The sequence below is a fragment of the Kryptolebias marmoratus genome, linkage group LG20, assembly GCF_001649575.2.
Source record: "Kryptolebias marmoratus isolate JLee-2015 linkage group LG20, ASM164957v2, whole genome shotgun sequence".
Taxonomy (NCBI): Eukaryota; Metazoa; Chordata; class Actinopteri; order Cyprinodontiformes; family Rivulidae; genus Kryptolebias; species Kryptolebias marmoratus.
In genome coordinates this window covers 19679393-19706806 of record NC_051449.1, presented here as the reverse complement: position 1 = coordinate 19706806, position 27414 = coordinate 19679393, and the positions used below count along the sequence as shown (strand labels likewise).

The 27414-nt window shown below is 41.1% G+C and overlaps 1 protein-coding gene across 1 annotated transcript; it reads left to right on the top strand.

Moving 5' to 3' along the window:
• Positions 1-204: 204 nt before the first annotated feature.
• dnm3b (dynamin 3b) lies at positions 205-27178 on the top strand. The gene is made up of 21 exons (XM_017420260.3): positions 205-479; positions 816-1165; positions 4861-4934; positions 5156-5305; positions 6482-6685; positions 10190-10288; positions 10455-10615; positions 10952-11094; positions 11248-11383; positions 12018-12085; positions 12467-12605; positions 12766-12852; positions 13639-13709; positions 13839-13893; positions 15319-15432; positions 19506-19615; positions 20876-20990; positions 21552-21716; positions 23392-23627; positions 23760-23933; positions 25241-27178. Exons 2-21 carry the CDS (start codon positions 1005-1007, stop codon positions 25410-25412), a joined length of 2634 nt encoding a protein of 877 aa, XP_017275749.1. The 5' UTR covers positions 205-479; positions 816-1004; the 3' UTR covers positions 25413-27178.
• The last annotated feature ends 236 nt before the right edge of the window (positions 27179-27414 follow it).

The following is a 27414-nucleotide window of genomic DNA, read 5'->3' as shown; positions in this document are numbered from 1 at the left end:
CATCCTCCTCTTGTGTTGCAGCGATGCGCAGCCGTGCCGCATGACTCACGCGCGGCAGAAATGGTGGGGATGTAAACAGGGGGCGGGCTGAGGTAGGCCTAACCTGTAGCTGAGCAGCCAATAGGAGGCCTCCGTTCTCTGCCTCGGCTCTGAAATCTTGGTTATGATTGGTGGATGCGAGGCGCAGCTTCTCCAGTTCTACCGCGGAAAAGCGCAGAGAGAGCAAGAGAGAGAGAGACAGAGAAAGAGAGAGAGAGAGAAGGAGGAGGAGGGGGATGAGAGAAAAAAATGATTAATCTGTCAAAGGCGAATTTGTGTTCGAAGTGAAACAGCTCATCTGACGGAGAACCACAGGTGAACTCAGCGAAGGAGCGGGATTGCGCCTCCGCCAGCAGGTGCTGCTTGTCGGAACCGTCCGGGCTGCTTCTTGCGCGGTCTGCGCGTCGTTTCAGCACCGGACAGCGACCGGCAATCCTGAGGTGAGAGTCCCAGGTTCCAGCACGAGCTGACTGCGAATCTCCGCTGCTCTCGCGTGGAGGACAAGCTGGCGTTTCGTGCGTTTATTCGCTGTGATTTTGGGTGCGCGAGGCCTCGTGCGCGCCGGGGATATGGAGCGAAATGTCCTTGAAAGTCAGCGCGGCTCGCTGTGTTTGTGTCAGAAAATATGGAGGTGGGGGGAGGAGGAGGGTGGCAACTGCGCAATTGTCTGTCCCTGTCCCTGTCTGTCCATGTCTCTATTTTCTTCTCCCCCCTGCCACCTCCTCCCACCCCTTCTCTCCTTGCTTTCTGACTCCCCCTCTCCTCCGTCTTCACAGCCTCGCTCGGCTCCGGGCGATGCGCGCCTAGATGACTTCACCACATCAACAAGCACCAACACGGTAGTCCTGGACTAACACAACAGCGCCACATCCTCCTTACCCCCACCCCCTTTCCACTCCCCCAACCCCTCCCTCCTAACGCTCTCCATACGCTGAGTCCTACCCCCCACCCCGACCAAAGGCACCATGGGAAACCGTGGCATGGAGGACCTGATCCCGCTGGTCAACCGGCTGCAGGATGCCTTCAGCTCCATCGGACAGGCCTGCAACCTGGACCTGCCGCAGATCGCGGTGGTCGGCGGTCAGAGCGCCGGGAAGAGCTCCGTGCTGGAGAACTTTGTCGGCAGGTAAAAAGCAAAACAAACCAACTGACTGACCACCGGAAGTAGGATAATCCCTTCTGCCTTTAACCTCGAGGGTGACATAAGAGGCCTACAGAGTCAATCAGGCCGCAGAGTTCAAAGCATCGTCCTCAAGTCAAAAGTTGGAACCCCCTTTTAGATGATCATGGCCCTGTCCTCCATGTTTTATTATTAAACGCAGAGTCCTGAAGGCTGGATTTAGGTTACAGCAGCACCTGTGGGGATTTTTGGCCCAATCAGCACAAGTGAAGGGACACAAAAGTGAATTCAGCTAAAATGGGCCACATTTTGGTCGATGAAAGGGAAAACCTTTAAATTAGCACCGTATTAAATTCAGTCTGCAAACTGTCACATCTTTCTGGTAAAATATATCATGTAAAACCCAGAAAAGTGTAAATGCATTGGAATTGTAGGAGTTAAAGTATTTGAAAGTGTGTGCATGAGCAAAGACAACGTTCAGACTGAATGGGCCAAAGCTGAAATCTTTATAACACATTATCCATTTCAAAATTGAATAGTTTTCCAGACTCACGTTTTCTGACTCACCTCTGTTTTGGTGCCATTCTTGATTTGAAATGTATGTAGATTTACTTTAAAGCTGCTGGTTGAAAATGGTTTATTCTGATACTCAGCGCTGGGTCACATTTGGACCGAGCCAACCCTGCGTGGTTTGGAGTTGGGTCGTCAGTTTGGCTTAGCTTACTGAGTTAAGTTTTCCACCCAAAAAATGGAACAAAATGACCAATTTGTTGAATTACAGCAACTAAAAAGTTGAGTGGAAAAGAACAATCACAAATCTGGGTTATATGATAATTACAACCTGGATTGTAATTATTGCTATTAACAGCCACTTGCTGTCACTAACTAATGTTATTTTAAGAAACCAAACTTACTGTCTAGAGCAAACTAAAATTATTAACAAAGCCAATTAGGCTGAACATTTTCTTACAAGTTGTTTTGACAATCTTATATTTACTTATTACATCTTAACCCTCCTGAAGCCCTTAAAAGAGAGAGAGAAATAGAGAGAGGTAGAGAAGCTCTTGTGACTTCGGGTCAATTTGACCCGAAGGCCATGGAAGGGTTAAAGCAGAGGTCCAGTCACATCTGACCTCTGGCTTAATTATTACCCACCTCTGAAAGACAAACTTTAGTTTAAAAGAAATTTCATTAAGTATTTAGAGTACTCTGTCAGTATGTTAGCAAAATATCTCATGAACCACTAAGCAGTTTTTAATGAACCTTTCAAAAATAATCACTGGATAACTCTTTAACCTTTGGAACTGACCCAATTCAGTTTGACCTCCACAGATATTTGACCTGAAACAAAAATGGCTCTAACTCAGTCAGTTTTACACATACTGTGCTAACACTTGGTGTGGTTGTAGCTGAGAGTCGCCCACAACAAATACTCCAAGGTCTTCAAACTTTAGCATTAACTGGTGACGTCAACCACAGCTAAGTGCCATTTGCCAACATAAAAATGACTATAACTGTCAGTTTTACAGATAATTAGCTAAAATATGCTGTGGAAGTAGCTGTATGCTATCTCACAATATCACTTCTTTTAACTCTGACATTTTTTAGTGTAAGATAATCTCAGTGTAAAACTCTGGGATGAAAGCCGGTGGGTGCCTATGGTTTTAATGCCAGGTTTTAAGTTGTCTTCAATCCAAAATGCTGTTCATTTGGTAAAAATGTATTCTTATTTGTAGTAAAAGAAAATGTTGTGTGTGCTTCAGGTGAAATACAAGTAATAATCTGAAAGTAAATAGTCATTTACCTCTATTCTCTGTTTTCCTCAGATATCATATTTACCATTACTGTCTCTTGTCTTTTAGTGGCTTCTCAGACGTATTAATAATGATAAATCCCAGTTAAATGTTTTATTCAGCATCAGGTTGCATCTGTTTTACACAGCTGATTTTCATGTGATAGTTGTTTAAGTGTGTGGCTCACTTTAGCTGGAAAATGTGACTCTTACCTATCTGTTTTAGCTAAAAAAGGCCAGCGCTAAAAAAAGAAGGCTATTTAAAAGAATGAAAGCTTCTTGCAGAAAACAGGAGGTAAAAATGCATCTTGTTGCCTAGAAATATTGATCTCTCAAAGCAAATAGTCCAGTTAATGAACCTTTTAGATTTTTTTTACTAAATTAATAACTAGTCACACACTGATATTTATTCTTAATCCTGCCTAAAAAAACATCTAAAAAAACCCAAATTTTGCAAATGTTTTCTTTAAAAGAGGTATTTTTACCACTGTCCTTTTTAAATATAAAGCCACTAAACCATGTGTCCCTTACATTAAAGATAACACATATATGACACTTGCTAAATTATCTTTCTTATACTACAAATAAAAAAAACACACAGTTTAAGTAGAAAATGCATTGTGTTAAAATGAAACAAAAACAAACTATATCATTGTATCCAAGGAAATATATTATTAATTAGAACTATGCAGTCCTGTTTGAGTCTAATATTTGTGACAAAATGAGTAAAAGAAAGTACTTAGAGATAAATAAAGCCCTAACTTGCAGCTTAATGTCATAAAAAGACGAGTCATAAAAATGAGATCAGTTTGTTGGTGATTTAATTAAGACTGATTGTTTTTTTTTCTTCCAAAGACAAGCTGCTTTAAGGAACCAGGCTTTTCTTAGAAGCAGGTTTTTCTTTTATTTTTCAGATAAGAAACTAGCTGTATGTTTCCATGGTGCTATATTTCAGTGCATTAAGATCTAGAATCACCAGAAGATGTGCACAATTCTGATGTCTGTGTTCACAGCTTGCCTTAAATCTGTGGGAAAATGTAAATTTTCTTGTAGAGAACAACACAGGCAGCCCAACCTATTATTAGTGACATTCTCCTGCAGAAATGTCATGCACAAAAAAAGAAAAAAACAAAAGAAAAATGGACAGGTGAACGACGAAATGTACTCATTTCTATTGTCAATTTAGATCCAAACATCAGTCAGGATCATGTTGTTTTTGATTAAAGTTACAAGAAGCCTCATTAGAGGGGCTGAAGAGCCACATGTGGCCCCAGAGTCACAGGCTGCAAACCCCTGGACTAAACTGATGATGATAAATATAATTTATGTGGCTGAATTAAAGAAGTTTTGTAGTTACTGTGCTGCTGGGGGAAAAACAATCATCAGGACACAATGTGGTACATTTTAAAACATGCAGAAAAGACCAGAAATAGTCATTTTCAGTGGTTTGAAACTTATTTCCTCTTCTTCAACCACAAAGTTTTAAAATTCTTAGTACATTTTATGTGATGCTTTTTAGCCCAACCGAATATTTCTTTGTGTGCTCAGATAGATGCATTGATTCAGTCCTGTTCCAGCTCTCAGTGAGAGTCGTGATGCTGCGTAATGGTCCATCTGTCCATCACTGGCACTGCAGCGCTGAATGGACAAGTAGAGGCCTTTTTTTTAAAGCTTTTTCCATTTGGTCTTCTGATATCTCTCAGTAAGGTTTCCTAATCTTGAAGTTGTGGGCACGTGTACAAGCATATTCACACACACGCTCTCTGTGTGTGTTTAACCCTCCAGAAAATGTTGAAGTCATCATTTTTAAATGGGAGAAAGGAATGTGTCAGCTCTCTTTTTTTGTCCCTCGTTTTGATAGAAGTTCACATTTGCTGCAGCCTGAGCCAATGTGTTTTGATTTTCACAGGGACTTTCTGCCCCGTGGATCTGGTATTGTCACCCGCAGGCCCCTGGTTCTGCAGCTGATCAGTGCAACTGCTGGTGGGTACACACACATTCACACGTACACCCACGCAAATCAGCACATTTGTACGCCCACTCACACACTCACACACACACACACACACACACACACACACACACACACACACACATTCTTCCTCTGTTCTTTTTAATCAGGCCTGCTTTTATTCCCTCCTCTGCCGGCATTATTTCCCATTCGGCGCAGCCATTACTAATCTTCTTCCTTCTCATCCTGTCAGAATGGGCCGAGTTTCTTCACTGCAAGGGGAAGAAATTCACAGACTTCGACGAGGTTCGTCAGGAGATCGAGTCAGAGACGGATCGGGTCACAGGGGCCAACAAAGGCATATCCCCCGTCCCCATCAACCTGCGGGTTTATTCCCCTCATGGTACGGGTCCATTTACTCAGCTTCCTGTTCCAGTTAGTGATGGTATGCAGGAACACAGACAAGTTCTGAGTCATCTGTCATAGCTGGCAGATAATGTTGTTAGAACTGGGTCATAGGAAACAAGGATGATCATGTTGTTAGTAGACTGTCACTTGAATGAACTGCAGTCACATCGAAATATGGCAGCTAGTTTTAATTTGTGTATGGAAATGAAAAGGATGAGAAAGGTTAGACTAATTAATTCAGATTCTGGTCAGACTATGGCACTTAAAGAGCTCCATCAGATTTAGATATACAATATCTAATACAATATCATCAGAAACGGGAAATATGTTTCTATAAAAAGGCTAAACTCATGTCCTCCTGTTTAAAGAATACCTGACAGTACAACACTATAGATTTTTTAACTCTTAAAACATAAAATGACTAAGCAGTTCTTGCAATCGCTACTTTATAAACACTTTCACACCATCAGTTTAGCGTTACACTGTTTTAAAAATGTCATTTTACAATTATTTACAAGCCCAAATAGCAGCAGCATGTCCTTACTCCAGCCTGCTGCAGCCTGGGACACTTCTGGCAAGAATTTCTTCACGTTATTATCCACACAGAATAACTGTGTGTTGCAAAATTGTCAGCAGTGTAAAGGTTTATGAAATAGCATTCACACAAACCGATAGAATATTTTTGACATATGAGTTGCAGCAATCCACTTAAGGCTAATGATTAGCCATTAGCTGATCTGTCCGGTCAGAAATCAGCTTTTTTCTCCAAAGTGGATCCAATATATTTTGATTTAATGGCTTTCCTCTGAACTTCAGAATTTTTAGTGAGATGCATGTAATATTTCCTATTATTAATTTTAAAATTATTATTATTGATTTCACATCCTAGACAAAACATATCTGAAACACAAGAGGGATAATATCAAGCTTTAGTTGTCAGTGTTTGCAGATTTAGTTTACAGTTGGATTTTGAACACTTGAAGTTTATAAAGAAATTGTACAATTTGGTTGAATGTTCGAATTTGATTTTGTTTTTTTAACAAAATAAAAACCCATGGAACTACTTGATCTACATGGGTGTAAAATAAATAGTTTCAAACCTACTATGACTACAGATCAGAGTAATATCCGACATGTCCAGCTCACTTCTTGCTTTCCTCTAACTGTGCAGTGCTGAATCTGACTCTCATCGACCTGCCTGGGATCACTAAGGTGCCAGTTGGAGACCAGCCTGCAGACATCGAACAACAGATCAGAGACATGATCATGCAGTTCATCAGCAGAGAGAGCTGCTTGATCCTGGCTGTCACCCCAGCAAACACTGACCTGGCCAACTCTGATGCCCTGAAGTTGGCGAAGGATGTTGACTCTCAGGGTAAGGCAAGGGGAGAAAGGTAAACAAGGGATGATGGGCGTAAACGAAGCAGGAGACAAATAAATGGAAGGAAATGAAACTTGAGAAAGTGGCCCTGAGTTTTGGAGCGAAACCACAACTGACACTTAAGTATCTTCTGATGGGGTGTTGCTTGGTGTTTAGCTAACCTCTCTGAGTGTGGGAGTGAACTGCATGGTGAAGAAGCTGTTGCCTCACAGGAAGATGGTTGTTGATTTGATTTGAATGTCAGTCAGGTTCTTTCTGTGAGGTTTTCTCCAAGGACACTGGCCCCCCCAAAACAAACAAACAAAAAAAAAACATAGAGGTACTCTAAGTGTTTGTGCCTGATTGTCCATCTTTTGTATCTTTTTGTTGGTCTTGTGGTGAACCAGTGACTTAGCTGCTTGCCTGGTAGCTTGTCGGGCCCCTTGGCTGGCTGGCTAGATGGATAGATGGATAGATGGATGGATGGATGGATGGATGGATGGATGAATAAATGGATGGGCGAACACAGCCTGAATTGATGTCTCAACAGAGAGAAGGGTCAATTAACAGTAAGAAGACAAAGTAACCTTAATAGAAAACAGATTTAAGGTAGATTGAATGAATACAGAGAGAAAGAAGAGAATGGATGTGAAAGAATTGTTCAAGAAAAAAAAACTTTAGCATTGCAAGTTATTGTAAAAAATAAAAAGGAATCTAGGGAAATTTTACTGCATTAAGCTGGAAACCACTTGGGGAGACACAATGACCTTCAGACACTCAGGCTACATAACAAACTGAGTGACGAAGCATCATGCCACTGAAGCCACACAGGCTCAGGAGAAAAGCCTTGTCCTTCACAAACCCAGTCCAACACCACATCCAACCAATATAACCTGAAACCTTAGCACAGATATACAGTGGCTTGTTACATTTTAAAAGGTTTTTTGTATAGTAATTAAAGCCATAAGTAATAAATCACTCTCATTACTATTTTTAAGTTTATATTTCCATTTTTTTGTCACAATTCAGGGCCGCTACCCCTCCCACGGTATTAGAAAAATCCATACAAAAAATGCAGCTCAGTCAGGAATAGTGTGCTATGATGCTTTGATTAATTAAAAAGCTGTAACTTTTCCACAAACACAACAAAGGGATTCTGGTAGAACATGTAGAAAAACCCAGACATGTTTGGAGCTCAAACATACTTCACAAAAAGTATGCAATTTTGATATCTTTATAGCACTTGTGTAAAAACCAAGTTTATTGTCCATGAAGTCTTTTGTTTTAGGCAAACTGGTTGGAATGTGCAGCTGTTGGAGTGGGTGACATCACAGGCTGAACTTTACAACATTTTAGCAAACAAGCTCTTCGTAGTCTTACATTTTTTTACACCTAATACAGAATTTATACCTCAAAACACAAGCATTATTGTCATCTTTCACTCAGTGTGTCTCTCACTGCTATAGAATTTAGGGTTTCCTTTAAACCACTCCAGAGTGCAGACTGCACACATCCAAACTCTCATTGACTCCTATTATATTTAAACTCCAAATTTTCTCTTCAAATTTAGAAGTAAATTCTTTTTAACCTGTTATATCTCCGACATAAAACACTGTACTCTCAAAACAATGTATGTGTGTGTCAAATAGATTTTTTATTTTTGCTACTGACAGTTTTAATTTTATTTTTTATGCAGCTTGGGGTTTTTTCATAACAACTGTTTAAGGCTCAGTTTATTGTCCACATTTCTGTCTGCCTGCTCACACGCACACAGGTTTGGTCGTTAGCTCCCTCCCCATAAAAATCAATGACTGTGCAAATGATTCCATTTTAGCGACGCTTCTCCTTAAATACAATATTGATTGTAGTTGTTGAGGGCCAGTTATGATGTCAAGGCGCTGATTCCTCTCTTAGCATTTCACTGGTTAGTAGCTGCAGCATGATAATGTGCAAGCAGCGTTCTTTTAAGGCTTACATTCCCCTTTTTTGCAGTTTGATCATACAATGAGCTGACAAACAGAGGTAAAAAACAGGGTTTGGCACCCACTGACCAGTTTTCGCTAACAGATGTTGGAACATTGTGCTCCAAAATGATGTTCAGCATTTTCCAGTGGGTTGTTGTCTGGTCTGAGATTGCAGGCAATAATGGTTGCTGCTCTCTGCAGCTGACTACAGAGCAGCTCACATGCGAGGCTGTAGCCTGACTGTGAAATCTGAGCCAGCGGTAAATCTGCATTACTCACCGAATGACACATTTTCAGACCAAGGTCGACACACGCAGAGCGACAGGGTTGTTTTATGTTGGAGGTTGTGAGTCGCCAGTCTCTACGGACACCTAAATACGCAGGCATGGAGAGGCTTTTTTTAGTCCGTTTAAATGGAGTAAAGAAAAAAAAAACTGGGAAAGGATGTTATTATTCTGACTAAAACCTTAAAATTTAAACCATAATAAAGCCCAAATTCCCATGATAGACTCCTTAGCTCCTGCCTTAAATTCCAACATACATTAACTTCCTCCTCTTAGGCCCAGTAAGAATCTCGGACTTCCTTTTGTAATAATCTAACAAAATGCTGACTTTTTGATGCAGAAAAAACCCCAAGATCTGTTAAAGGTGCTGCCAGTGGCCCATTGGGGTCACAATGGTAACAACACCCCCATGTCTGTCACTCCCTGGCGACAGTTTTCATAAGAAAAAGAAACAGATATAGAGACCAGAAAGTAAGCCTCAGATCCTTCCCTTCCAGTTTTGAATAGAAGATGAAGGGCTCAGATACATCAAAAGTTTGGATGTGTGCACTCTGCACTCTGGGGGGAGGAGGGGTGGGATTTGAGGAAAAAACACAAGTCCTACATGAATGAAAGACACACTGGGTAAAAGATGACAAAAATCCCTATGTTTGGATGTATAAACTGTCCAGGAAGTGCAAAGACTAAAACTAAGCAGAGTTTGATTTCCCCAAATTCTTTGGAAAGTTTAGACAGCTCAGAAGGTAAAATGTGTGACATGACACTCAGTGGTAAATGTAAAAAATAATAAAATTAATCTGTACTTGTGTTAAAATCGTTAAATGTATCAAATAACACATTAAGTTATATGAAGTCCAAGTTTCTGTGACCATTTCAATAAATTGCATTTTAACTGGAAGTATGTCTGAGCTACAGGGCTCCAAAAAGGGCTGGGTCCTCTCATGCAACAATTTATTTTATTTTTTTAATAAATTTTGTCTGTGCTGTGTGATGTACTGCTGCTAAAAATGGTAACACACAGTTCCCAGTTGAGATTCACATTTCGATGTATGTTTTTTTTCCCCGAAGCTGCAGTAGTGAATCAAAGGGTCTGAGAAAAACAGAGGATTAATGACTGAAGAGTAATGAGTGCTTCAGTTCCATTTATGATAAATTTATTTAATCGTATACCAACATGTAGCACTGTAGCACTTGCGCTGGTCAGATTAGATACAGAAAATATTTTTTAAGATGTTTTTTTTTCCTTAACATATGACGATTTGCCTTCCAAGGTCTGAGGACGATTGGAGTGATCACCAAACTGGATTTGATGGATGAGGGGACGGATGCCCGAGATGTTCTGGAGAACAAGCTGCTGCCACTTCGAAGAGGTGTGCCATTTTGTTTCTAATGGGAAAAAAATATCTGCAGGACTTTCTTTTCTCTCCTGTAGTTCCACTTTTTCCTCCTACTACTTAAATACCACAGTGTGTTGCTAAGCGTATTTTTCAGTTGAATAATTTCCCTTCACTTCTGTCCTGGCTGGTTTGTTCCCAGGGTACATTGGCGTGGTGAATCGCAGTCAGAAAGACATTGATGGCAAGAAAGACATCAAGGCGGCTTTGGAAGCTGAGAGGAAGTTCTTTCTGACCCACCCAGCATACAGGCACATGGCTGATAAAATGGGCACCCCTCGCCTGCAGCAAGTGCTCAACCAGGTGATGATGGATTTACTCTCCCACAGTGCACTTTACATAATTAATAAGAAGGCGGCCTAGTTTATTTTCCCTTTTGCTTCCATATGTATGACTGTTATAAGGCGGTCAGTGGGATAAAAAACATGCTCACGCTTTACAGTTCAACTCTTAATTAGTCACAGATTTCCATATTTTCTTTAATTTGTAGCAGGAGTTGGGTAAAGCTTGGGTTTTTTTTTTTTTTTTGCAGTGGAACATGCTCTTCTGTGTAGATTTTTGTTTTTTAACCCAAACCACCAAAAATTGAATAATATGATATTAATTTGTTTCATTCTGCTGGTTTTTGCGTCTCCTTAGCAACTCACCAACCATATCCGAGACACCCTGCCAGCTTTCCGCAGCAAGCTGCAGGCCCAGCTGTTGGCTCTGGACAAGGAGGCAGAAGAATACCGGGGATACCGGCCCGATGACCCGTCTCGCAAAACCAAGCAGCTGTTGCAGTCAGTACACCGGTTTTCCCACAGCAGAAGCATATTTGGGGGGGGTGTATTTCCCTTCGTTCCCTTTCCTTCCAGCTTGCAATTGTAGATGTCAGGAGTGATTGTTTCTCATTCCTCATCAGTCACGTTTGGTTTGTGTTGAATGTGTTTCAGAATGGTGCAGCAGTTCTCTGTGGACTTTGAGAAGAGGATCGAGGGCTCAGGGGACCAGGTGGACACAGTGGAGCTGTCAGGTGGAGCCAAAATCAATCGCATCTTTCACGAGCGCTTCCCCTTTGAACTGGTCAAGGTGAATGAATCATCAGGCAGACCAGGCGTCTGAAAGAAGTGGGGAAAAAAAAGATCTCCAAAGACCATTTTGTCTCTCAATTTAAACCCAAATTGGTTCAACACAAATTTTTCTTCATATTAGTGTATTTACCCCATGTCCACATCCCCACAAAAAATCTAAATAAATGATCAAAAGATCAAAACTAATTGGCAATATGACATTTGTTATATCATATATGAAGTAATTCTACAACAGATAAGATGTTAATTGTTCAAAACTTTTCCACAATGCCCCACTTCAAAAAATCCGAACTATCCCTTTAAAGCTTCTCTTACGACAACTGTTTTGTGTTGGTTTGACACACTGACGCTGATTCAGTGGCTCATTAAAAAAACTGCATTAAAATTTAGCTTTTTCTTTTTCTTTTGAAATGAAATGAAAAGTTTTTAAGGATGAATTTAACCCTAAAACGATTCTGTAAAGTTTTATTTTCTTCTGTTTTATTTGGACTTGGCTCAGTATCTTCCCAAATCCACATGAACACTGAATATTTGGCTCTTTTGTTCGCTTTCTAGGGATTTCTTTAAAAATGGAATCCATACCTAAATTGTTTTCTGTGTTTGTGATGCGCTTCCTGTGTCTGTTTCTTCAGATGGAGTGTGATGAGAAGGAGATGCGTCGTGAGATCAGTTACGCCATCAAGAACATTCATGGTATCAGGTAGGCGTTTGTCTACAATATGTTACTGCTTAAACTCTTTTTTTTTCCTTATATGTTCAAGTACAACAAAACAATCAGTGTTAGGATTTCACCAAGTGCTTTTTATTATTAAGAAGTATATCTGTTTTTCAGTATTCAATCTTAAATTTATTTATTCAGTATAAATAAATAAATATAAGATTTTTTTTTCCTCCTTTTCTTTTAAATTACTGTCATTTCAGGTATGTTTTTATATCGGTTCACCTAGTTAGCCAGCACGACCAGACTAGCTACGTAAAAGCAGGCTTTTAATGAAACTTCACATTTTGAATATCATCTGATTTTGTGCTGACATCAGGAAAATCTGTTTTCATCACATCCTTTCTCTTTGTTTTTGACCAGAACTGGACTTTTTACCCCAGATATGGCGTTTGAGGCCATAGTGAAGAAGCAGGTTGTGAAGCTGAAGGAGCCTTGCATCAAGTGTGTGGACATGGTCATCCAGGAGCTGATTAACACCGTCCGCCAGTGCTCCCACAAGGTAACCCCTCCACTCTGTGGCTTTACTGGGATTTGATAGATAACAATAAGATCACACATTGTAAACATACAGAAGATGAATAAAAGTAATGGAGATTGCCGAAGATGTATTCCGCATCCAAGATATGGAGGTGCTGATAGGCGGTGTGATGTGTTTTCAGCTGGAATGCTTCCCGATGCTCCGTGAGGAAACCGAACGAATTGTGACCGCTCATATACGAGACAGAGAGAGTCGGGCCAAAGACCAGGTAAAAAAAACTAGTTCTTTTTTTTTTCCAGGAAGCTGATTCTGGGTTAATAATGGAAACCTTTAAACATCTACTCTCATATAGGCATGCAGCTTTTCTTAAATCAGAATTACATCCATCTAACTAAACAGATGGTTTGTGTTTTTTCAAGTGGGGTTCTGTAGACAGGATGCAAACAATTAATATCTTACCTGTTATAGATAGCTCTTTTAACAAACTCAGTTTGGAGGAATAGAGTTCATTTTGACCAGAGTAAAGAGCTAATGGCTAGTTTGAGTGGGCCAATCTCAAAGATTTCATTGTGTTACACTGCCATTATTTTTACAGAAATGTTGTTATATTCCTCCTGGAAGTGCCCAGGCTGCACTTGACATGCTGCAGCTAGCTGCTGTTGCCACTATTTGCACTTGTAAATAACCACTCAACATAGAAGTAATTAGTGAAACAATTTATGAAACTATAGTTGTTTTAGTGCAGCAACCCACTTGAGCCTTGGCCTTGCTCTGAATAGTTGTTACCTTCTTAAATTAAACTGTGTTTCTTTAAACTGAGGTTCTATCTGCAGCAGGTAAGATATTAATTGTTTGGAACTTTTCCACATAACTTTACTAATACAGCTAAAGTGAAATCTTAAAGCTACAGTAGAAGATTGCTGCTGAGTATAATGCCACTATTAGCATCTAGCTAGCTTAGCTCAGCTGGAAACATAGAAACTAGAGAAAACAGGAAGTGCAGAAGTAAAAATATAATCTTAAACTGCAATAAATGTTCTTTGTCTTATTTCAGGTTCTGCTGTTGATCGACCTCCAGCTCTCTTACATAAACACCAATCATGAGGACTTCATTGGCTTTGCTAAGTAAAAATTAAAGCTTGTTGCTTTGCGTTGTCATAAGAATCGTTTTGCTATTTATCAACTTAAAAAGTCTTTCATTTTCCCTTCTGCTTTCACCTGTTTTCACCTGTTTCGTGGTCTTCCCCTCTGCAGCGCTCAGCAGAGGAGCAGTCAGACTAATAAGAGCCAGAGCTCAGCAGGAAACCAGGTGAGCGTTCGACCCGCTCTGTTTGTCACATTCCGGTGAAACACAAGTTCAGAAACGTACAGCGCATTCACACAGCGGCAAGATGTTTACCACACAGAAAAACACTGAGCACTGAAATGAAGATGTCATTCAACTGAGGTAAACTTTTGCACTGCACCAATTTTTTTTTTTTTTTTTGCTTGGTTGATTTGTTATTCATTTTATTAGTTGTGCATGCTGTAACGTTTAAATCAGACACAGGTTGTCAGCAGTGATTTATTTTTTTCTTCTGTAAAAATCTCGCTGGGTGTTTTTTTTTTTATTTATTTTTTTGCCACCACCTTTGCTAGTTTTTGTTGTTGAGACATTTCCCTTTTGTTTGAACCCCTCCCTTGTCATTAAGGTTCCACCTTGCATTTCATCCCCATCCCTTAGTGAGAATCTCAGCTGCCCTGTTTAAGGGCGTCTGTCGGTGAGTATCGCTCATCGTGGGTTTGCAATCGTGTGTGCCTGCAGTTACACCTCTGCCCATTGGGTGGTGCTCTCCAGCACTGCTGCATAAAAATCTCTCATTTGCTCATTTTTTCGCCACAACAGGTCGAGAATGCTAACTGATTAGGGTACTGTTGAGCGGTTCTTTGTTTTTAAAGTTGCTTAGAAAAGTTGCCATTGTTTTTCTTTTAGTGCTGCAGGGTGTCTAAACCCCCCCACATTCCCTCCTGTTGCAGGCCTCCTCTCCTCCCGCCTCAGGCCTGATTGTAAGAGTTTTCTCTAACTGTTTCCTCTCTTAACACCGCCTCCTTTCACAGAGACCTGCAGACTACAAGGGGTTGCCACTTAGAATCGAAATATTCTCTTTCTTTGGCACGTGAACTTTTACGCACGTGAAAAATAAATCGCATTTGTTCTTTGCATCTTGCCTTTTTCAGCCACCAAAACAGCTTGTAAATCAGCGGCTAAAGAGAAAGGCTTTGTTATAATTTGGGTAACCTCCTTAGTGAGTCTTAGGCGGTCCGAGTCTGACAGTAATCTAACCTTTTAATCACTTGGCACTGAAGCCACAGGCCTGCCTATGAAGGGCTTGTGGCGTTAACACACCTAACACAGAGGGCACACACACACACACACAGTCGGTTGTGTGCTTGGAGCACTAAACACAGCAGGTACTAAACATGCTTAACACAGTTCCCTGGATGAGACTGCACTGACACACGGTCACGTGCTTGACTGTGACACGGTGACACACCTAACATGACCTTCACACACATTTCATCGCAGTTTGTGCTTTGGTTGAATGTACCGCACACGGTCAGATTTTAACCATGTGTTGTGCTGATTTGTTGCTCTGACAAGGACGATGAGTTTTCTTTTTTTCTTTACAGATGAAGAAGTCAGTTTCTGTTTGATGGTTTAGTTTTTTCCTTCCCTTATCTGACTTCCACTCAGGTTATCCGTAAGGGCTGGCTGACCATCAACAACATCAGCATCATGAAGGGAGGAGCCAAGGAGTACTGGTTTGTGCTGACGGCTGAGAGCCTCTCCTGGTTTAAGGATGATGAGGTGAGTTTAAAGCAGATACACTGAGTTTATTCAAGTTACTGCCATTGCCTTGAGCTGGGATCAACAATTGGCGGCCCGAGGGCCACTTACGGTCTACAATCGGTGGGGTGGTGGGGCATCCACACAGTTTACTTAAAGATAAAAACAACATGAGGAAAAAACTACCATGTGGTTTTACGTATTTCTTATGTTAAAGCAACCACAAAACAACATGCATAATAAAATATGCAAATTTATGTCATTTTGTAATGTTTTCATTTTCAAATTTACAGCACAGGCTAATCCTCCTAAAACTTCATCAGTCTGACAGATTGTTTACAATGAACCAAACACAATTTTAGAATCACTGATTCTTCCTTGACTGGAAATAAAAGGAAGATAAAATTGTACTCTGCATTTTATTTATTCACTGCTGCTTTTGTTGCTTGATTGTATGCAGTAATGATGTCAAACAAATTCACAACTCTTTGTCAGCAACTTTTTATTAATTTACTTCACAGCAAATATTCTTATTTCACATTTGAAATATTTTAACATTTGATTTCACACATATTTTTTTTTGGACTTTGATGATTATTTTCAAACACAAATATCAGTCACAGCAGCTAGCTGTAGCACTTCTGGTGCAGCTTGGATCACTTTCTGGAAGAATATTACAACACTTTTGTTGAAATAACCTTGTAATACAAAACTGACGCAAATGTAGAGGCTTATAAAATGGTTTGTTCATTTAGCTTGTCTATCTGGTCAGAGTTAAACTCTTTTTCTAAACTGAGGTTCAAAGCACTATCTACAACAGGTATGATAATAATTTATCATAACCTTTCCACTCATTTCAAAAGATCTGAACTATATCTATGAGGATGAAATATAAAGGTTAAACAATACCATTAAAAATCATAAACCCAGTTAAACAGAGATGAGTAAATGACTTGGATCACTTGGGTGTTTTACTGCAGAATTTTATTATTTTTTAAGTATCAAACAAGCTAACAGCAGCATGTTAGTGTAGCAGTTAAAATAGCATTTTGCATCAACAGGATGCAGCATTTGGTCCGTCCTGCTGGCTTCTTTTGGCAGGCTGGCGCCTATCTGCCTGTCTGTGCCTGCTGTACAGGTTGGGGGATATTCTGCACAGCAAGTGTAGATAGGCAGACACACTGCAGCTCCTTCAGCCAGCCTGCTGCTTCTCTATCGGACCTTGTGTAGCCCGCTTTCCACTGAGTGAGCAAAACCTCGGAACAAAAGGAGAAACTGGGACAGACAAAAGCAGACTCTGGTTATAAACTAGATTTTTGTTTATGATTCCAGTTTCTTGTGTTAAGTGTTCTCGTCATTAACTACTTCTGAGTGCATCGTCACCCCAACCGAGCAGTTAACTGTGTGGTCGGCCACGACAGTGCTTTCCACTCTTTCTGTTCATCTTCTTCTTTGTCTCGGAGTTTCCCTTCTCTCCTGCATTTTTTTTTTCTTTTCCCCACCTCTTTCCACTGGGAGTTTAGGCATTCACTTCTACTTAGCAAATTTGGAACAGCCCCAAGCCAAAACGTTCACTCACAGACACTCAAAATATACGGATGTGCACTCGAGACGGCGCACGGGGGCCGCACAGATCGCCACTTAAGACGTTAGTGCGGTAATGTAGGAAATTACAGGCTCCGCCGGAGTCGCCTTGTGTACTCCTTCCCCTTGAACTTTGTACGGCTACATCCATGCGCGCAGATCCACACATTCGCGCTCCCTCCTCCCTTTTATTAATGTGGCTGGCAGTCACTTTGGAACTTCTTGCATTCTTGGCAGGAAGGTTTTTAATTCAAACATCAGCCTCTAGTATTTCAGCGGAGAGAAACCCTTCTGTTACACATCAAGAACTGCCCTTTGATTTATTACACTGTTTGCCATGACATTCAGTGAAAAAGCTGTGTGTGTAACTTGTACTTTTATTAACTCAACTTCAGTTATGTGTCTGCATTTACTTTTTGTGCAATTTAGCTTTTTTCTACTTTTAATGCATCTGTGAAATACTTCCCCCTCCATCTTTAGACAGTTATTTGACCTTTTAAGAGTCTAGCATACATCAGTGTCCACCAGCTCCATTCTGACCACCCACTGAACTAACATCGCTGGGGGTGTCTCACTATATTTTCAAACTGCGCTTGATTGATTGGCCTCTCGTTCCTGTGGCCTGCGCTCGATGCTTTTGCAGCCACATTTGCTCCTCCTCCCCCATCTCAATGGACCACATCTTCATCAGAGCCCTAGCCGCCTGCACCGATTCCTCCTATGAATTAAGCGAGCTGGAGGGTTTAAATCTTCTGCCCTTTTTCTCTGCTCGGTGTTTAGGTTTGAAAACTGGGTTTACGCGGTCACATCTGCTGTTAGTGCTGAAAGGAATGGTGTTTATTTTAAAAAGAGGAGAAAAGGAAGCGAGTTAGGGAGTGTTATTAGACTGCACTTTGGACAAAATCTAGATGGATACAGGTCAAACGCAGAAAGAGTGAGGTTGAAGTCATAGGTGCAGGTAAAAATGCATATTTGTGAACTGAAATGACCATAGAGAGACCTGTGGAGACACACAGACAGACAGACAGAAGAGGGTCCATGCCCAGTCTAACCAATGTGCAGACTACTGTACACCAGTATGACAATGAACAGGTAGTCTGAACACTGGGTGGACGGAGCCGGAGCTGGAGCCAGGCCTTGTGCGCCGCTTTCTGCCATTCCAGATGCTCTGTCGTCTCTGCCCCCCGAAACCCCCTCGGGAAAGGGCGAAACGCCTCATCCATGTTTGCCGCTTTCCCTCTTTTGGCTTTTCGAAGCCCCTCTAGAGTGTTTATTTGTTTTGGTGGGCGCTTGGGTCCCCTCGCGGTCCTGCTTTGGTCACGCCGGCCATGAAGAGTATCCAGCCTTGACGTGGCATATTCGCTCAGACGACTGGGACACTGCACGTTCAGGGAGGGGATATTCCAAAAAAGAGAGAAAGAGAGAGTCGAGAAGGGGTGGGGGGGAGAAGAAAGGGAGAGGAAGAGGGAGGGGTCCCGTGTGACCATATATGGACTGCAGTGACCCCAACCTTGAATTGTCCGTCGAGTTTGCTTGCCTTCTCTTCATCTTCCCCCTCCATCTCCTCCAATTCTTACCTGCGACCGTCGACCGCAACTTTCCAGACCGCCGGGCCAGATGTGGGCTTTCGTCTGCAGATCTTCTGCAAATCCACATCGCCGTCTCCTCTTCCTTGGGTCTCTCCTCCTCCTCCTCCTCCTCCTTCGCTCGCCGTCTCTTTAACTTCTCCCTCCTTTCCCTGCTTCTCTGTGTGCTGCTAAGCACTACCAGATGTTGAGTTTTAACGCCAGGCTGTCATTTAATCTCTCTCTCTCTCTCTCTCTCTCTCTCTCTCTCTCTCTCTCTCTCTCTCTCTCTCTCTCTCTCTCTCTCTCTCTCCCTCCTTAAAAAAAAATCAGGCAGGAAGTGGGCCCCTCTGGAATGGAAAGGAAAAAAAATATTGAGGGGGCGAGATAAAAGGAAAAAAAAGCAGATAGGGATAAGAAAAATAAGCCTTAGGATAAGGTATATACTGAAGGGTGAGGGTCTGTCGTAGTTCTTCTTTTTATGTGTTCGCCCCCGTGCCTCAGTCACATCGAGCCAGGGTTTGAGCCATGTTTTATCCAGACCTCTGGTGTTTTTACATATCCGTGCTTCTCCGACTGATCCTCAGACTTTCCCTCAGCCTTTCACCGCTCATCGGCAAACACACTCACCGTCAAGAACAACTGGTCTTGACCCACACTGTAATGACTTCCACATGTGCTCTCATTCTTCCTTTTCCTTCTCCTGCCCCCCCCCTCACCTCCCACTCTCATTTCTCCCCCATTCCTCCTCCCTCACATCACCCCCTTTCTGCCGACCCCCTTGTCCCTTTCATCCTTTAAAATTTACATTTCACCTTTTTCTCCGCCGCCATGTCCCTGGTGTGACTGATGGACACGACAGCAAAAGGAGGGCGTTTTTTTGTTTGTTTATTTGTTTGTTTTTTTAAGATTTAAAACTAATCACCATCTTTCTCTAATTTCCAGGAGAAAGAGAAGAAGTACATGCTGCCCCTGGACAACCTGAAAGTGCGCGATGTGGAGAAAAGTTTCATGTCCAGCAAGCACATATTCTGCATCTTCAACACAGAGTCGAGGTCTGCTGCACTCAGTTTCTGTCTTTTATTAATTAAAGACTAGCATTCCTTAAAAAAAATATTTGGAATATTGTTAAGGAGGACTGTCAGCTGATACCACACCAAATTGCAGGTCAACGTCAGCAACGCTGGCTGAGTTATAGACAATTTTGTGTTTGGTAAGGTCAATTAGCTGTTGCGGCCAACTTGAATCAGGTTGACTCCAATTTTTAAGCAGTTGTAGATGTACATCCAATAATTACTTTCTGATAGTTTCATTAAAATCTGTTCAGTTATTGATGAGCTATTTTGCAAACAGACACACAAATGAATATACCATACACATAGACACAGACAATGACGCCATCACTCACCTTTCATGGCAGCGGGCGATAATTGATCTTTGGAATGATGCAACAGCAAATTCATATATTAGATAGCAAATGCTTAAATAAACTAAGATTTTCTAAGAGAAGAAAAAAAAATTGCAGTTCTGCATGCTGGAACAGAAGCTGAAAAAACATCTCGGGTTACATTTCATGTCTGTTTAGAATCCCAGACAGGAACTAAGAAACTATTTGAGGAAAATTTGGAGAGAAAAGTGAGGTACTCAACGAGCATTAAAAGTCATCCAGTTAAAATGTTGTACAACTGTGCTTTTTGTCTCAAGCTAACGACATAAAGGGATAGTCTGGTCATTTTTGAAGTGATGTTCTGTCAACATGTATCTTATCAGCCATGACATCAGATATAGAGCACAGAGAATGGAGAAAAGGGTAGAAACTTATATCCAAGCTAGACTAATAGCTATCTAAATGCAGGCCCATTTTTGATCAACTTTCAGGCTTATTAATAAACAACATACCAGTGTGAAAAAACGCTACATTAGCTAACATTAGACCTCTACAATGTTAGCAACAAACTAAACCATTCGTTTAGTTTGTTGCTGTTTTTGTAACCAAACAACGTCCATGTTGTCACTAGCCATTAGCCCAGCCTGGATGAAGACTTCTGCCCTTTTCTCCATACTCTGCTCAATGACTGATGTCATAACTCACAATCTCTAAGAAAATCACATCAAATTTAATAATGGCAGCAGCTTTATCTCCTTTGCTTTTACAGCAGGGAATTGTTGACATATTTATTAGTTATACATCATTTTAAAAAAAGCTTAAATCAAGTGGAATGCAATTAGATACACCTGGCCTCATTTGTGTTCATTAAAGAGAAGGTTGTGTGAATTTTGGTTTCACTTGTGCCCGTCTTCGTGCCGTTGTTCAGGAATGTGTACAAGGACAATCGCACTCTGGAGTTGGCCTGCGACTCTCAAGACGATGTGGACAGCTGGAAGTCGTCTCTCCTCCGCGCTGGGGTCTACCCTGAGAAGACCACTACGGTTTGTGAATTCATTCGGCTGCATTTCAACAAGAACAGCTGCTCTGATCCGATCCTTGTTACTAATGTCACTGTCGCCTGCTGTCCTCTGGAACAGTGGTTTCCAAACTAAGGCTTGGGACGCCACTGTGGGTTGTGAAAAAGCAATTGGGGGTCTTAAGCAGATCTAAAGAACTCATATTTAGTCCTAATTGTTAAAAGTTAAAAGCAGTGGTCAAAATGGATAAGAATATATAATAGTTGATGAGGCTTTTTGTTAGCAATGTTTATGTACTTTAATTAACAACAGCTACAAGTCTCTGTGACTTTTAATTTGTAGGTCAAAAGCTGAAAAGAGATGTTTCATTCTATATTATTTAATCACCAGTGAACATATTACCCAGATATTGTTTTTTAACTTAAGCAAAAAGTAACATTGTATGTTTTCATTCACCTCGTGATCGCATTTACAGCAACAAGAGTTCAAATAACTCTTTTATACAACAACCTTTTAAAGTTTAAACCTCTTTTATTTCTGTTGTAGCAAATAAAAAAATTTATCCAAATTTTGGTACCCCTTTAGGTTGAGAGTGAGACTACCAGCACCACAGATAACTTCTCCATGGACCCTCAGCTGGAGCGTAAAGTTGAAACCATCCGTAACCTGGTGGACTCGTACATGGCTATTGTCAACAAGTGCATTCGGGACCTCATCCCCAAGACGATCATGCATCTAATGATCAACAACGTAAGGAAAACATACATTTATAAACTCCTAATTCAAAAACGTAAGTGTCCTAATATGCAGAAATTCCTGTAGAAGTATATTGGTAATTTATTTGACCCTGTAGTTTACAAATGCAGGTTTAAAGAATTTTCAATGGTTTGTACTGATCATTTTTATTGTATTTAAAATAATAAACACAATTTGAGGCCAGGAAACAATGGTAACAGCTTGAAACTGTCTGCTGTGCTGCTGTTGCCACTGAAGAAACTAAAGTTTCTTTACAACTCATAACAGTAAAACTGGTTTCACTCATATTTAGAGCATTCCAACATATTCACCATTACAAAACGCTGTTTTTTTCCTCCTTGGGAAGGTCTATGCCATGATGCTGCAGAGGAGAGTCTGACTGATAATCAAACCTCAGATTCAGGAGGAGTCGTGTGGTTTTGGTTCTGATTGTGGAGCACTGGACCAACCTTTACTCTTGCAAGAATATCTAAGGGTGCATGGGAGTTTGCCCGCCCAACAAGTCTTCATGTGTTTTGTTGACTTGTAGTAGGCTTGTATGTCCTATGTGGTCTCTTGTGGTTCCCTATAGAGGGTACTTTGAGGGTTTTGAGCCACCTTCTATGAGCCAATTGGCCGTTCCCCAACAAGAGTTTGAATTTGGTTTGTATTGCCAGTAATAAGTCAAACACGTTTCCAGTAATTGCTGGACTGCTCCAGAGTTATTTTGTCACTGATTCTGTTCATAATTTTTATAAACAGAATTTCTAGAATCAGCCAAAGGGGAGAGGGTCTTTAGTTTGGAGGGGCTTTGGATTGCGTTGCTGCTTTTTGTGGGCAAGGTAGTCCTGTTGGGCTCATTGAGCTGAAACCTCCAACAGGCAATGGAGTGGTTTGCAGTTGAGTGTGAAGTGGCCGGGATGAAGGTCAGCATCTCCAAGTCTGATGCCATGGGTGGATTCCCAATTCCTAGATGGGAATGAGCCAGGGGCTGTGGTAGCTTGGTGGTCAGAGCTGGGGTCTCATAATTCTGAGGCAACAGGCTGTGTTGGGGAGGACATCAGGTGTAAAACAATTGCCAAATCTGTTGTGCAGGTTTGCTCACTGTGGCGACTCCTGGAGAAGGGAGCAGCCAAAAAGAAGAAGATAGGAATGAGCTACTTCCCAAAGTGGAGGAGTTCAAGTATCTCAGGTTCTTGTTCACAAGTAGGGGTAGGATGGATCAGGAATTTGATTGGACTGGGACAGTATCTGCAGTGATGCAGACAATGTACTGATCTGTTGTGATGAAAAGAGAGTTGAGCTGAAAAGCAGAGCTCTCAATTTAATGATTAATCTACACTTCAACCCTCACCCATGGTCATGGGTTATGGGTGAAGAATGAGGTCACAAATTCAAAAAGCCCAAATAAGCTTCCTTCACAGAGTGGCTGGACTCAGCCCTGGGGAGTGTGGGGAGTTTGGCTATCCAGGACGAGCTTAGAGTTGAAAAAAACTTTCCTACTTCCCTTGAAGTTGCACACATATTTTACATACTGCTTTCCTCTGGCTGTCGCTGGATTACATTTAATAATATGAGGTTGGTGCTAATTATTGTTAATGCTTCTGTGAAAAATGTACTGTCAAACATGTAGATTTTCTTTGCAGCCACAGTTGTTAATTGTTTTATTTCCCTGTCTTTCTGCCAACAGGTGAAGGACTTCATCAATGCAGAGCTGTTGGCCTGCCTGTACTCTGCAGGAGACCAGAACGCCCTGATGGATGAGTCCCAGGAGCAGGCCCAGAGGAGGGATGAGGTGCTGAGGACCCACCAGGCCCTGAAAGAGGCTCTGGCCATAATTGGTGACATCTCCACCTCCACTATCACCGTCCCCCTGCCTCCACCTGTTGACAACTCCTGGGTAGGAGGGTCTAGTGGTGGACGCAGGTAGGTTGGAAGGGATTTCAAACAGGCTGTTAAGGTTTGAAATAAAGGCAAACTGGAGCTGTACAGAAACTTTTATTAATGTTATTTTATTCTATATATGCTTTTCTTTAACACACATTCTGTGCTGCCCAGGTCTCCTCCTCCCAGCCCCACTGCCCCCAGAAGGATGTCTTCAGGCCAACGACCAGCTCCCAGAGGGGCCCCGCCACCACCAAACCGCCCAGGACCCTTGGGACCCTTCAATAACAGTGCTGAGAGCCCCCAGGCTCCCAGTCGCCCAAACAGGGCCCCTCCTAGCATCCCCAGGTGAGTTCTCCACAATTTTAACATAAAAGCATAATTTCCCATCCAATTAATCAACAGGTTTTATTTACACAACTGTACGGGGGAATTTGTTCATTTATTGATACAAAAAGGCTGACTAAATATAAACCTGAAGTATATAGAGTGAAAAGGAATGGCGAGAGTACAGTCAATTAACAACAAGCCATTGAGCAGGTGTACTTCATAAAGTAAATTATAATTGTATTGAGCATATATTGTATGCGTGTCTTATAGTTTATGATCATGTATGCTGCTTAGTCACCACAGCAGCATGAAGTACAGTTAGATTACACAGTTGTTTCCATGGTAACAAGGATGCCGTGCACATTTTTCATTCTAAAATGTTCTCACTTGTTATTTTATCCATTTTACATTGACACTGTTTGACCTACTACATACTGACAAAGAGATTGTTCAAATCTTTTAAAGTGGGGCTCTGTGGAAAGGTTACGAACAAGTAATATCTTACATTTTGTAGATTGCTCTTTGGAAGACCTCAGTTTGGAGAAAGAGTTAGAAATTGTGTTTCTTACTCTCCTTGAAGGTTTTTATATCTCCCCTTACCAAACTGTTTGGACTAGACCAGGTGGTTGGAATTCAATCTCACTTTACCTTTATTTAAAAGATAACCACACACCCATAACGAGTTATTTTTGGTCATCATTTCCAAATAGATGACAGATCTACTAAATGTGCAACTATTAATTATTATGACTTTTTATGAGTTTTAGTACTTTTAGTGTTTTACTACTGTATAAACACTCACTGACACAATCACACTACCAAGCAGTTTACACTCCCAGCTGAATTTAAAGTTTGGCATTCATTTTGCTGTTGTAGATTCTTAGCCATCCAGGACATGCCAACACCCCCCAACCCCAAAAATAAAAAAATAAAAAAAAATCATCTGGGCTTCTATTCTGTAGTTGAAGACATTTTGCTTCCCATCCGGGGAGCTTTTCTAAATTCAAAACTGGAGAGTGTGGAGTTTAAAAGCTTGTCACTTCACACTCTCCAGCTTTTTGAATTAAGAAATTCCCCCTGAATAAGAAGCAACACGTCTTCACTTACAGAATAGAAGTCCAGGTGTTTTGTTTCCTAATTTAAAAAAAAAATTATTTTAAGTTTTGGCGTTAATTTAATCAAAACTGCAAAGTGAGACATTTTCAAACTTGTGTTAAAGCTAAATAATAATGTTTATGTAATGTTTATTTCTCTATTCTTCTTGTTTTTATGTTTTTTACTCTCCCTCCTCTGAGACGCTCTTCATCTTTGGTTTCTCTTCACAGTCGGCGGCCACCTCCATGGCCCTGGTGTCCCGGTCTCTCCTTCATAAAGACGTCAAAGTCCCCCCCCCCACAAACCTCAGTTTCCTGCCAGGTGAAGACGTCCATATATCTATGTACAGTATGGTACTTGTCTTGTGGTGTATGTGTACGTGCGCTTGTTGCTTGCCTGTGATCCAGGTTTGCTTAGCAGGTCCACTACTACTGTATCCATCCCTGGAACCCTCCCCTCCCTCAACAATACCCTCCACTAAGTCAGCCACCACCTCCAGCCGCTGCTTCTGCATCAAAATACACTGAGCAGTCGTACTGCCCTACTCATTCCAAAACGCAGCATGGCACATCAGCTGCTTTTATTGCATGGGAGTGTGTGTATGTAGAGTGTGTGTGCCTGTGTTTTTGTGTGTATGCATTTGGGGGATGGACTAATTTGCCTATATGTAGGCTGAGTTCAATTTAGTATTGTATTATTTATTGTATAACGCCCCTCCAAGTGGTAATTATCACCTCGATGTTCTCTTAGGAACACAAGTTGTATCTTAGTATAAAGTGTGTATATGCGTTTTTCTGTGTGAACAATACAGTGCGTGGGCGTGTGTGCGCGCGTGTGTGTGAAGTATGCATGTGCTGTCCATTTGCACGTTCGTTGGTATTTCGGTTCTGTTTGTTCTCATGGTCGAAGCTGTTAATGAACCATCATCAGACCCTGCTGGGTGTATTCATCGTTTGAACTTTTGTGAGTTGTTCCTGTGTTGTAGTAGCAGTCATACACAATTAGCAAGGCTGAGGAGCACCTTCACTATTCTCTACGTAGAAATCAGCCTCGATAATACATTTCACCTCGTCATAGGTGTCCACCTGTGCTGTATCGATGGTCAAAATGTACCACTTAAACTCCGATTCAGGTGCTGACAAAAAAAAAAAAAATGTTAAGAAAAACTGAAGGCACATCACCTGCCACCTTCCATGCTGAAAATTTAAACAAAGATCATCTTCCTATATTGGAAAATGAGTTATGGCAGTTTTAGTCAAATCTGGAAAATAAAATTATGTGTTATCTCACACGATAACGCAAGATTTTATGTGATCTAATAGTGCTCAAAGTATGTGTTGTGGATGACTCCTGGCTACTATCGCACCAAATTTCAGCTGAATGCGTGTAATAGTTATAGAATTATACCACTCTTTGTGTTTTCTAAGTTCAGTTAGCTGCAGTGGCCATCTTGAATTGAGTTGACTCCTGAAGTTAATTGGTCGTAGATGTACACCCAGTGGTTACTTTCTGAGAGTTTCATTAAAACCCATCCGGCGGTTTGTGAGAAATTTTGTTAACAGACAGACAAACAAGCAGACAGAGGCAACTGCATGATCGCCTGTTTTCTTTTATGCTTTAACATGTTTCCATTATCCTTTGGCTCAAGGTTAAAACCTGTATCTTCATACACAGACCAAAACTTTCCAATCTTTCTTTTACTTTGTCCCTGTTTCTCCCTCCATTAAAGCCACTAAAACCCATCTGTCAGCAGCTGCATCGGAGCTTCAGGTTGTATTGTCAATGTTCAAGTGCTTCTCTGTCACTTTGTTATTGTGTATGTGGGCCTAAACTATGTTCTAATGTATATAGGTAATAATAAGGAGATAGTGTACCTGTGGACTATTAAGACCTCATCAAGAATCTTAGCGCTTTAATCGTTCTCTATGTCTCTATTCACTATATGTTCTCCTGTCTCTAATTTAGACTGCCTTACTGGCATGAATCGCAATTCTTTATTGCCAAAGTTATACAGAAGGAGAATTGTAAAGTTAAGAAAAGAAACCAGCTGAAGAATTCAGTCGAAGTGAAATTGTTAAATAGAGGAAAAAAATGTTGAATTTGGAAATGCATCAGTTGTTTTTTTGTGTCTGTATCGCTCCTCAATAAACGACTTCCTCATAAGGTTACACTGTGTCATCAGAGTGCTCATTGTTGAGGTGAGCGGGGTTTGGGGGAAAGGGTTGTGTTTTATGATGGTCGGGTATAAAACTTAAAGGGATATTTTGATCATTTTCAGGTGTGGTTCCAGGGAAAGGCTAACTAACTAATATGTTGTACAGCTCTGTAAAATACCTTGTTTGCATAAATGGAAATGGAGAATGGATGTCCAGCAGTACTGATGAGCTAACGCCTAGTTTGAGCA